Consider the following 13,561-nt stretch of genomic DNA (forward strand, 5'->3'; position numbering starts at 1 on the left):
TTGGTATAAAAATCATTTTCGCTCAAGTAGATGTGATCTATACACGATGATGTATTGATACCCTTGTTGTTGGTGCTCAATCTAGTAGGTTGTGTTAACATTGTTTCAAACCACAAGCATCCGTTATGGTTGCCAGTTGACGTTTTAAAGGACAGTTTTGTGATAACCAGTTAATGTTTAGGTCTCCTGTAAATACAACTTCCATATTCAGTTCACATGCATTATTTAGCATATCTCCTATAGCCTCCAAGTAAGTATGGTTTGAACTTGGTGGCCTATAGCAACATCCCAATAAGATAGGTTTGATATGAGGTAAATTAACTTGAAGCCATAAAGCCTCAATTTCCATACACATAATGTCCTCCCTCACTTTCACCGGAATATGATTTTGAACATAACAGGCTACACCGCCTCCATACATATTCCTGTCTTTCCTGTATAAATGATACCCTTGTGTCTTAGCCTCTTGGCAGTCTTAAGGTTTTCTTCAGAAGAGGTAACCTCTTTAACGCTGGCATACCCATTTTGGGCATGTCATTATAAGTAAATAAATAAATAATTGTATTCGAATGTCAAAAACACCAGATCTACAATCTCTCAACATGTCATGATGTAATGTGTTGTGAGCTTGTAGGTTGTCTTTTAAAACAATGGCTTATATTTCTTTGTGGCTCAGTGGTTAATGCAGATATACTATCATTGTAAAATGTGCAGCACATTGGCATAGACAATATGGCACATTAGGAGTTAATTATGTAATGCTGGTAAATCATTATTGATCACTTATTTTCTATATCTGTGGCAAAAATTAAACATCAATGAAAATGTCCATCTCAAGCTGGCATGGTGATGATCCATGCCCACACACGGACATAAAGGGTGTTCACTGATTTATTAAAGAAAATAAAAATAAAAATAAAGAAAAAGGTTCAAATGAGGAGATAGGTTTGCGCCCAACAGCAACGATTTGTATATCTTGATCTTTTTATGTTCTCTTTGACATGCTTTCCTAACGTTTGACCCCCCCCCCCCCATACTGTAGGTGAAATGCATGCATACTGTACCTTGGCATTTAATTTGGCATCCAGTAGTATATTGGCTGGTTTCAGGTCCATGTGTACAAGGTCTTGCTTACTGTGGAGGTAGTCCATGGCCAGAGCCACCTGGTTAGCCAGACGGAAAGCCAAGGGCCAGGGTGGAGGCTTATTAGACAGGGTTTTCAGAAAGGAGTGCAGGGAGCCTCGCTCCATCAGTTCCATTACTATACCATGTCTCTTATTAGAGCCCATGTTAGGGGGACAGCCATGGTACATCCCGTAGGCCCTGGGTACATACTCTTGGTCTGCAGCTTCCATGTATTTAACCTCTCGACAGAGGGCAGCATACAAGGTACCAGAGCTGCAGTATGGCAGAGGCCAGGTTAGGACGAAAGAGACAACAGGTACAATCAGTTACATAAAACTGAAGATTATGAAATAAGTGATTTATGTGATAATGCTTATCTCCGCCAGGCCAGAACATCTTTTTGCTTCTACAAATCTACACATTTTGTCCACACAAAAATCCACATTCTCTTTGTCTGATCAAGATGTATCAGTCAGATTTGTCAGATTCCATTCCAATTGGCTATGAGTGTTTTTTTTTAAAAAGTTTGTAGGATGGCTTCTCTTTGCACAAAATGCTATGAATCAGGAACACAGCGTCCAATCTGCTCCAAAATTGAATCACCCATTGAGGGGCATCTAAACAACACAGAGCCAAAAGCTATTTCAACTACACCCATAGGGGGAACCACAAATTAAAATATAGCTGCAAGCAGCGATAATACGGGGCCAACGATTGCAGAGAGAAGAAAGAAAGAAGCAATTGAAAGCATTGAAAAGTCACACAAATTGGTACATAGTATCTCTGGATCGGAGTCATGTGATGAAAGGCTAGGCAACCCGGCCTGGTGGGGATCTGCGCTCCGAGGAGCACACTTTTTTGGTTACTCTGTCGCTACCAGCAGTAGATTTCTTTCCCCTTCAAAGTATAAGTGACTGAACTGCAGTGATTTATGTAGCCTTGGTGGCCACTGACCAAGCTATGGGAATAGAACAGAGGATCACATTTTCCTCCCGGACTCACGGTCCGCGAGTTGTAATTTTACTCTTGCTATCAACCCCGATTAAGAACAAAATCCTGGCTTTAATGGTACACGTTCTTAATTAAAACTAATATTATTTGGTTTCGATATTGTATTTATTATTATAGCAGCACACACGTGTTCAGCGCACAAACACGTTGATCTGTGTGCATGCATGTATGTTGTTAGTAAGCCAGCAATATGTTAGGGTCAGGGGTCATCACCATGCAAGCTTGTGATGGACATTTTCATCGATATACTATTTTTGCCACAGACATACAAAATAAGTGATCAATATTTTTTTTTTTTTTTTTTTTTTACCAGAAATACATAATGAACTCATAATGTGCCCTATTGTCTATGCCATGGGTTTTCAACTGATTATGAACCAGGGACCACCACCCTGACTGAGAATCAACCTGGGGACCACTGTTGTGTTGGGAGGGGGATATGGGCGTGGTGTGGGGGAAAAAGCTTGAAATTAAATAATGACTGTTAAGGCCTTCATTTAATTTGTCAATTCGAGGTGAATTAAATTAAAGCCCTTAACAGTCATTATTTAACTGAGATTGACTCAACCAGGTAAACCGGTAGGCCTACAGTTTCCCTTGAAATTCTAACTCCCATTTCTGTGGAAGTTCTTGAAATCTGACTTCCAAGTAACTGACAACATTTATGCGTCATCATACATCATACTGTTTCTCAACTAGTGGTCGATAAAATAAAATATAATACAAATCTTCACTTTTCTACATTGCTAAATGCATGGTCAGGGACCACATGCAATACCTTCACGGACCACCAGTGGTCCACAGACCACCAGCTGAAAACCCATGGTCTATGCCAATGTGCTAGACATTTTACAATGATAGTATATCTGCATTAACCACTGAATAATAAAGAAATATAAGCCATTGTTTTAAAAGACAATCTACATGCTCACAACACAATACATCATGACATGTTGAGAGATTGTAGATCTGGTATTTTCATTTCAGAAATGTTTCTAATTATTTATTATTTATCTACTTAGCCTATGATCACATGCCCAAAATGGGGATGCCAGGGTTAAAGAGGTTACCTGTTCTGAAGAAAACCTTAAGACTGCCAGGAGGCTAAGACAGGTATTAAATGTGGTCTATTCCGTATTTGGGATTTCAATAATTGGTTCTTATCAGTACAGTTAGTGCTTCCATCACACATTACATGAGCAAAGGGCCATTTGGGTGCGGGTCATATGGTTATTATCGAAGGACAGTGTTACTTGAGGTCAGGTGCAGATCAAGTTCTACCAGTTCTACCATACCAATCGTAGCTTCGATAGTTGTGGTTTCTTTCCACTATGGTGATATCTTCATGAGAAATCTTCTATCATGATGAGGAAGTCTTAGACCTTGCATAGTTGTGATGTAAGATATGTGGAACAATGGAAAAAGAAAGGTCAGAGTCAAAACCATCATACTGTACATACATGATGAGTGATTAGATAAGGATAAAGGGCATGACAGGATTTAAAGAATGCAGTGTCACATAAGGCTGCAACTAACGATTAATTCCATAATCGATGAATCGGGCGATTATTTAAACGATTAATCGATTAATCGGATTATCGCACTTATTAAGCAATTACCTTATAATTTTAGGTTGTTTTAGGCATATTCTATCTAACAATAAAGACAATACAGATGAATAATTAATTTAAAAGTACATGTTATACAATTTTGCTCAGCTGCTGATTAGGCTACTACCCATAAAATATATATAAATACATATTAAAATAAATAAAAGCCACCTTATGGTAGCTTTTCTCTTCTTCTGACTGCTTGATTTGATTAAAAAACAACATATTTTAGGCTAAAGGGTAACAGTACAGGTAGCAGTACAGTACTATACAAATGCAAATGTTTCATTTAAAAAAAGGGGGATACAGGATAGGTGGGCACTTAACGGTCTTAAGTAATGTAAAGTATACTTGATGTGAACATGCATGGTACATCATTATCAGATTTAATGTTATCCTTCAACTTTTTGTTTATGCCCCAAAACGACAGGATATATAGGTTTATTATCAATTTGTAGTTTTGTAATATTAGACCTTAATTGTCGAATGTTTAAGCATATTCTAATCATGTATACTTTACTTTACATTTTCTAATTTATTTATTTTTACATTTTGGATAAAATAGCCAATTTTACATTGAATTAATTATTATATTAATTATATTCCATTATCGATTAATCGATTATCGATTAATCGATTATCAAAATAGTTGGCAACTAATTTGATAATCGATTAATAATCGATTAATCGATTAGTTGTTGCAGCCTTAGTGTCACAACTAGGTTCATGCAAGGGCTCCTAACTTTGATCAGAGGTGAGCACTACCTAGCACTACCTATAGTGCTACAGCTTTGTCCAGGCTGATTTTGTCTGTTGAAGATCATAAACGCTTGCCTTCTGTCATGACCCAAGCCCCTGTTTCACTAACACTATGATCACTCGTTCACAAACCATTTACCAATGAAGAAATTGTACATCTCCTCAGAAGCAAAACTAGTGAAAGTAGCCGATCTACAAGCTCACAAACCATTAAAAGTTGTCAGATTGTACATCGGCTATTTTCACAATGAAGTATGTTATACATTGAAAAAACATACTCTCATTGCTATCTGAAAAGTTGTGAGATTGTAGATCAGCTGTACGTAAAAAACACTCAATTAAGTATTTCATGTTATCTTTAACAATTGCAGATGTATTCATTGATAGTCATGTTGTGTGAAATGCAACTTAGATGAAGTCTGCACCAAGTGAGGCTTGAACTGGTGACCTTCAGGTTGTGGGGCACACATTTAAGCGAGAAGCCACCAACAGACAAGAACCTGTGAAAGGAGATCACACAGATGATACAGTTTCACGCAAATAGCTGAAAAATCCTGGTTTTAAGTGTTTTTCAAACTGCTCAAGATTGCGGACAATCTAAGGGCGGTGCTTACTGGTCAACGTGATAGATGTGTTCCTCATTAGTCAAGGCACATGTGTAAGCAGGTCTAATGGCTGTCGGCCAAACGAGGCATGACTTTTGCCTGTTTAAAGTTTGCATTTTCCAAAAATTGCTATAGCGCCCCCGTTTGACCAATTGGAGTAAGATTGGTTTCAGTGATATTTGGAATGGCCCTTTACATTTCTGCAAAGTTTCAAAGAATGGTAAGTCTGCATGTATGTGTTAGGGGCAGATGAATAATTGTCATAAAACTGCAATATTCATTGGCTCATTAAAGCTTCATTTTTTCACTTATGGAAAATATTTTGCAAACGTTTTTTGGCATAGGTCCAAAGTTCATGTGTAAAAAGTTTCGTGCAGATTACTCAAAAATCCCAGGAGGAGATAGGTTTTAACTGTTTTTCATATAATTCAAAATGGTGGGAGATCTAAAGGTCAGAGGTCAAAAGTCAGAGTATGAAAGTTGTTCAGCATGAGGAGACGCATGTGTGCATCGAAGTTTCATGGCTGTAGGTGAAACAGGGCATGAGTTGTACCTGTTCAAAGTTGGCATTTTTCAATTGAGTGCTATAGCGCCACCTTTTGACGAAAGATTGTGAGAATTATTTCTTGATCGTTTTTCATGACCATCTATCATATGGCCGAGTTTCATAAAAAGCGACTGCACGGTTCAGCCAGAACTGCCAAAAGTGGCAGAAGAAGAAACGGAATAATCAGAATAACAATACGGGTCCATGCTGGAAGCCTGGCCCCGTAATAAATGTCACTGTTTGATGCCAACATGTCAGTCATGTGACAATGCCTTATATTTCTTACAAAGAATGCCATAAGTCATGAACGCAACATCCAATCATCCCCAAATTGGAATCCCATGTTGAGGGAGTGAACAGTTGCACGGTCTGTTGTACAATCTATCAATCCACCCCCCCCCCCCCCCCCCCGCATTTCCTGATGCCTGCACCATACAACTGACACAGCCATGGGTAGGCAACCCGGCCTGGTGGAGATCTGCTCTCCAAAAAGGCCACTTTTATCTATATTTGTGTTCATTGTCATCATACCTATCATCACCATCAAGCAGCTTAATGACCACAATGCCCAAGTCCTTGTGTTTGGCCTTGAAGACCAGTCCAAAGCCACCTGCACACATGTAGTCCCAGTTCTCCAGGCTTTCATCACCAAATGTCTTTCTGCCACCCTGTGCCATCTCTCACCATGAAAGATTCAAATCTAGATGGAAATAATTATAGGGACATTAATTGCATTTATGCATTTTATCATTCAATCACTTTTAGGAGGATCATCTAGGTGAGTGGAGCTAGTACTTTTCCACAGTAAGAAGAGTATTCTTATAGAACATGAGAAAAAGGTTTTGCTACAAAGATACAATAAGTCAGTAGAAAGGTTTTACAGTCCAAAAAATATATATAAAATACCTATAGGGTCCACTGAGTGAGGCAGAATATATAAACATGGATATAATAACAAATATGAGCAGAGAATGCTGTGTCCCAGGAGGGCATAATATCCAATAAATGTATTGGAGGTCAGACCTAGTAAATTACAGGTGGAAGGTTCTAAACTCGAAATACAATCACATTCAATCACTCTCATACATTCATAGGTTGTCTGCTGACAATTAATTCATGCTTACTTTGTCATGAAGTTATGAAAGCCATGATCATGAATATTTATTCACAACACAGCCTATATATAGTTTCAGCCTCATATGCAAGTAGGACACTTTAATATTTATTTTATCAGAGTATGACGGCAGGCTCCATTATGTCAGGTCTGTCAGGTCATTTATCCAAGGTGTCTCTGTCAGGTCAGAGCTTTGGCATGAATCATAGCCGCGGGAAGTAGGGGTGGTTCAGCACCCCCTGAAATGAATGTAGGCTATAACAATATAAAAAAATAAATACAAATATTTTAAAACAAAAATAGATTTAGTGCAATATGTGTTCTGGAACCGAATTAACCGAATTAAAGTAACAAAACCCCCCCAAAAAAGTAACAAACCTGGAAAGAAACCAGATTTTTGGTGCGAGAACGCATGCATTTGCATACAGCACCCTAACCTAAAACGTTTTCCTGCGGCCCTGGCATGAATTGTCATTTCATGCCAATAACAGCCCCAAAAGCATTGTGTTTTAGTCTTCTGCTTGGCTGCCATAATTATTATTTATAGTTATTTTGTTTTAGATTTCTTCTCAGTATTTTAAAGCTAATATGATTTACTTATTTCATGCAAGTTGTGCTGGAAGTGCCAATTGATTCATTTCATGCAGATCACAACTATGGTGTCCGGTATTTCCAATGCATTATAATGTTTGTCTCCTATCTTTTTTCAAGAACTCACAAAAAACAAGAAAAAGTCAATGAAAGGAAAAAATAATTATATGTAAATAATTACATAAAAAACACTGGTTTTCCATCACATATGTTGAATATCCTATTTCAACTAGCAATGGGCAGCTATGTCAGCTATGTGCACATGTGTGCACGTTCACGTGCGCGTGCATGTGACGTCATTAAAATAGAGCTCCACACTAGTTCAAAAATCCACACAAAGCAATGAGAAGCATATTATGAGATTGTCCCATTTTCTGAAAATATTGACCACGTATATCTTGGATGATCTTCAAAATAGTGTTTGCACCTTTTCCCTTTTTGGGCCGTACATCTGCAAAAAGGTTCAAATTTCAAATATAAAGTGCTTACCTCATGGCCACGGATGTTATAATTATGCATGGGGCATTAGAAGTACCCGTATATTCCGTATTGTTCAATAAAAAGCATTTTTACCCCACCTTCTCTGTAAAATACACTTTTTGTGCAGAAAATAAAATATGTCAGCGAGACGGAAATTATTTGTATTTATTCCACTGCGCCCTCTACAGATCTGGAGGATGTGAACTTACCATTAACCAAAATCTGTAGAGGGCACTGTGGAGTAAATAAATTAAAAAAATCCGTCTCTCTGACATATTTTATTTTCTGCCCAAAAAGTGTATTTTACAGAGAAGGTGGGGTGCTGAGAGGCTTCCCATCTCCGAGAATAGACTTTCAACAACACAAAACAGCCTTTGCTTCGGTGAGTAGCGAAATGGTTTTGTTTATTTTCACTACTCTTGAGCACTCGCAGTGCAGTGGAATTCCTTGTACAAGCGCAGAGCTAGGGGTGTTAGAGGGAACTCACTAACGCTCTGAACCAGGGCTATATCAGGGCTAGTAGTAGGAGCGAGATCAAAGCGTGACGTTACTCTCTCTGTCTCTCTGGGGAGAGCGTTTGCCCCAACTGCCCCTGACTACTGGCCAATCACAGCGCGTCTTTGCCCCCCCCCCCCTTGACAAAACCGTGCCGGGGGGCACTACGCGGGGTGTCCGCGCTGCCAATAATAAAATGATTCTGATAGTACACGTGTTATTGGTGAGATAGATAATGATGTAGGCTACTGTCTGTCTGTCACCATAAACAAGTGACTGTGTTATGAACAAATACATCATACATACTTTCCAGAGGCACAGTGGCTGTAGACCCTCCAACCTCTTCTCTCCTCTGTGGAGAAGTCGTCTGTCTTAAAGTGTTCTACTTCTTAAGTCTAAACAGTACCTCTGCTCAAAATTGTCCTTGATGTTAAAAATATGGGAGGAAATCGTCTTCAAGGGAATGAAAAGGCGTCTATTCCGAATGTTGCCTCATTGTGTAAACACTCTGGTAACACTCACCGTGAGTTAACGGTTAACTTATGATCCTCCCTTATCTGGCAATGATCAGCATTAATATGGAAAACGAAACCTAAGAACTCTGCTTTCTCTTTCCAGTCTGCCAAATCCACCAGTACAGTACACAGGGGTCTTCAACGTTTTCTGGCCAAGGACCTCCTAGCTGAGAGAGATAAAGCAGGGACCCCCTCTATATTGTAAAAAAAAAAAAAAAAAAATCTGATAAACTGCTCTTTTTCCCCTCTATACCTATAACTCTTTGCCAAAAATAGCCGATCTACAAGCTCACAACGCAGCGCGAGGCGTTGTGAGCTTGTAGATCTACTATTTTTGGCTAAAGTTCTCCTCAGAAAAGGGATGCTAGGGTTCAAGTGGTTAATGTAAAACAAAAAAAATCATATCACACAAAGATTTGGTGGACCCCCTGTAGTAATTCTGAGGACCCCCTAGGGGTCCCGGACCCCCTGTTGAAGACCCCTGCAGTACAGCATCTATAGTTGTAACTCAGACTCAGTGTCAGGGGTGGAAAAAGTACTCCGTTTTACTTAAGTAAAAGTATCAATAATGCCAAAAAAAGCATTTAATCCAATATCTAACAGCCCACATACACAGAGCCTACAGTACAAATGGAATTCCGGGCAATTGTTCATACCTGACCCCAAGTAAATTCATTTATATATTTATTCTTTTATTTGAAGTTGCCCAGCGTCTACAAACTAGGTCAGGGCCCAACAATCTTCCCAACACACCCACATTTATGCATGTATTCACACACACACACACACACACGCACGCACGCACGCACGCACGCACGCACGCACGCACGCACGCACGCACGCACGCACGCACACACACACACACACACACACACACGTTGTCAAGAACGCACAAATTAATTATGTATTTGACTCCCATCGGAACCCCCATTCAAGATTTGTGTTGATTTGTGATTTTTGCCAAAGCATATATTATATATTTTCAAATAGCCGGTGTATGTAAGGTTAAAGTGGGTAAACAGATTTTAGCTGGGGACCCCTTGGAATGGCCTCACGGGCCCGTGGGGGTCCCCGGAGTGGACCCACTACTATTGAGAACCAAATTAGATGTAATTGTGTGTGTGTGTTTGTCTAGTTTTTCTGACAACAGATGCCCGCCAGACAGGCCTCAAACGCCTCTTGGTGAGGTTTGGTGCTGACCTTCCCAGAACACACTGACCCATCATCATCATCATCATCATCATCATCATCATCGTCGTCGTCGTCGGCCTCGTCGTCATCGTCATCGTCATCTTCATCATCCTCTTCTTCTTCCTCACAGTTCTTCTGTATCTTCCCAAACAGGTGGCTCAGGGTGTTTTCTACGGCTTCGTCCGTAAATCCCGGGAGTTCGAAGCCGCCGTCAGGGCAGCGTCGACACGCCTGCTCAAAGGGCCTCATGATCACCTTCCCGCGGCTGAACCCGCCGCCCAGCCGGTACCGAAACAAGACCACCACCTTCGCCGAGTTCCATTCCCAGGAGCAGGAGCTACAGCGGAACCTATATGGGAGGAGGTGGAGAGAGATACAACATGCACATCAGTCAGTGTACACACACACACACACACACACACACACACACACACACCTTATTCAACCCATGCATTCAAGGGCAGGGCCTCAGAAACCAGGGGAACCATTTTGTTAAAATTGGGTCTTTCACATTTTGTTTTGCATGCAAAACTAAAAGTGTGTGTCGGGGGGCAGGTGGCAGGTGCCTGGTGGCTCACAGAGTTAGTGACCAACATGATCTAACCCTAACTCAATAACATTACCTGTTCATTACCTATATGCAACTGTTTTAACTGATTGTCTTTTTGTTGTTCTTATGTTGATATGCGTAATCTCTGCATCATTATAAATAAAGGTCTCCCTCAATGATCTCTCTGAGGATTTTAAGGAAAGGTTGAATGAATGAATGAACATGCTCCTTCAGGAGTTTTGAGGACCCGGGTTTGAATCTGACTACCGGGGTCATGTCTAGCGTGTCTCTCCTTGGCACAGACTGCTGGCCTAGCGGTCCGGGCACCTAGGCTCCAATGTAGCCTGGCAGCACGTCGTGGGTTCGACGTGTTTGCTGCGTGTCACTACCCATCTCTCTCTCCCCGTTTCATGGCTAACTCACTTCACTATCAAGAAAGGCACAAAAAGTCCAAAAATCGAAATCTTCAGCGTGTTTCTCCTCTATCTCTTGCTGCCCTATTTTTCCTGTCACTCTAGTCTACACTCTCAATGAAGCCAGAAATTCCAAAACAGTTTATGTATTACAACATTTTAATAATGTTTTCAGCATGTGCTCATCATGCATCTATACTTCAACACAGACAGTAACCCCTGGAACAATAGCCATATAGCCATACAGTATATCCTAAACCTAAATAGTCTACAGTTGGTACTATGCTGTAGGCCTACTCTGTTCATATTCTGTATACTGTACTGTATATGTATGCGTTTCAAATCTTTTTAAACACAAGCCTGTTATTGGCCATCCTGATCACATGGGTTCACAAAAGTTCCAACATGATCTCGAGGGGAACTTTTATGAACCCAGGTGATCAGGATGACCAGAGCCAGGCTATAAAAAGATCTCTTCTTGTGTATCAGGGCAATATAATACCTTTAGTGGCATGTAATCAGAAACATCTTGTACAGTATGTGAAACCACACTTGCCCAATATTAATGATTCTGATAGTACACGTGTTATTGGTGAGATACCCTTTCCCAATAAGATAATGATGTATACTCTCACCATAAACAAGACAGTGTTATGAATAAATACATCATACTTTCCAGAGGCACAGTGGCTGTAGACTCTCCATCCTCTTCTCTGCTCCTATGTGGAGATGTCGTCTGTCTGGCTGAAGGTAAAGTTCAGACTCCACTGGTCTTCAGCAATCCAGTTGTATTCAGAGCAATCGTCCAGCTCTGAATCCAACATCGTATCAAAGCTGTCCAGCCACTGTAAGGGGTCCCAATCTGTACAATAAGAATATATTACAATAATATATTACAATTATTCTTTTCTAAACCTAATCTAGGATAATTGATACAGTTATAAAGTTGATTCCAAATAGCCTACTTTCCTTTACATCATTTTGCAGTAATTTAAACTTTAATATTAAAAAGTTAAACAATTAATTATAATTAGTACTACCTCTGCTCATTGTCCTTGATGTTAAAGATATGGGAGGGAATCGTCTTCAAGGGAATGAAAAGGCGTCTATTTCGAATGTTGCCTTAATGTGTTTATGGCATTCTGGTAACATGATCTGTGTTATGATCCTCCTTTAATTTGACAACACAAGCATTAATCTGGAAAACGAAAGCTAAGAACTCTGCTTTCCCTTTCCACTCTGCCAAATCCACCAGTACAGTACAGTACAGTACAGTACAGTACAGTACAGTACAGTACAGTACAGTACAGTACAGTGTAACATCACTAGGTGTCACTTTTTTTTAAAACTGCAAAACAAAGGGTATTTATTAAATATAGTATATCATATAATTAAATATTCAAATTATTTTTTTCACAGAATCAAATGTTTTATGGTCATGATTCACCAGGATCCTGGATGGCTTGATTCTAGGCTTAAATGAATTGATATAAATATTTTTGGAAATGTCTATGGGAAAAATTAATGTGGTCTGGAACGATAGAACCAGAAAATGACCGCCACTGCTACAGTATGCCCTTTATCAATTAATTACCTGGAGATGTTTCATTTTACCAACTGAAGAATTGAGTTCATTCAGGTTCAAAAGGTTCTACGCACCAAACCTCTTTGCCAAATATATCAGATCTATATCCTACTGGTACCTGCTGGTATATATATGTAGTAGATGTTTGTTCCCTTTATTTTACTCTTTTTGACATGTTTTACTGTCCGCCAATGTCCGCCAAATCTTTGTGATATGTTTTTTGTTTTTTTACCGTAACCACTTGAACCCTAGCATCCCTTTTCTGAGGAGAACTTTAGCCAAAAATAGCAGATCTACAAGCTCACAACGCCTCGCAGCGCAGAGCTTTAGATCGGCTATTTTTGGAAAAGAAGTATAGAGGTGTAGAGGGAAAAAAAGAGCAGACCAAGTAAAAAAAGCTAGGGGGACCTCGGCCTAAAAACGTTGAAGACCCCTGGTGTAGACAGTAATTTGAGCTTGATTGCTGAAAGTAGGCCTACATAAAAAAAGGTTGTGTAGACATTTACATTTTTTCCACCCGTTAGTTATACATTTGTTCTACAAAGTTCAACCTACTAAATTTCATTTTGAAATGGAATTGTTCTGCTTTCAAATTTATCGGGGCTAATTGCATTGTTTGTTTCACCTCTCATATCATTTTTCCTGAGCCTAATAACCAATAATTAAAGTCAATAATTAAAGTAGCTATTCTTCTTAATAATAAACAAAATGTGTAAAGTGATATACGGTAGTTATAGCAGTGACTGAGACAACAGACTAAAAAACAAAGCCAATAAGTGACAGCTGTGTAAGTGAACGCACACATGATGCGCGTCCATGCAGAACCAGACAGACAAGGATTACCTGCCAAAGTTTGGCAGAGGTACAGTAGTCAAAAATAAAGAGTTTGAATGTGTTTTTATTGATGATGAATAGAAGTTTATTGAATGACTTGTAGATTTTGATTAAACACACACAGAAGAGAGAAACA

The 13,561-nt window shown here is 39.5% G+C and overlaps 1 protein-coding gene across 4 annotated transcripts in view; it reads right to left on the reverse strand.

The window, feature by feature from the left end:
• Positions 1-13,561, reverse strand: part of LOC311062253 (receptor-interacting serine/threonine-protein kinase 3-like) — a 107,857-nt gene that overhangs the window by 8,943 nt on the left and 85,353 nt on the right. The window contains exons 1-3 of one of the 4 annotated variants that reach the window (XM_084081142.1): positions 6,189-6,295; positions 3,432-3,518; positions 1,065-1,398 (exon numbers count right to left, since the gene is read on the reverse strand). In XM_084081142.1, coding sequence (XP_083937268.1) covers positions 1,065-1,355 — 291 coding nt within the window. In that variant the 5' untranslated portion in view covers positions 1,356-1,398; positions 3,432-3,518; positions 6,189-6,295. Of the gene's footprint in view, positions 1-1,064; positions 1,399-3,431; positions 3,519-6,188; positions 6,358-8,643; positions 8,858-13,561 lie in introns of those variants that run through there. The other 3 variants (XM_084081140.1, XM_084081141.1, XM_084081139.1) reach the window with 3 other exon arrangements.

The sequence above is a fragment of the Gymnoscopelus microlampas genome (assembly GCF_963454915.1).
Source record: "Gymnoscopelus microlampas genome assembly, chromosome: 15".
NCBI classification, from domain to species: Eukaryota; Metazoa; Chordata; class Actinopteri; order Myctophiformes; family Myctophidae; genus Gymnoscopelus; species Gymnoscopelus microlampas.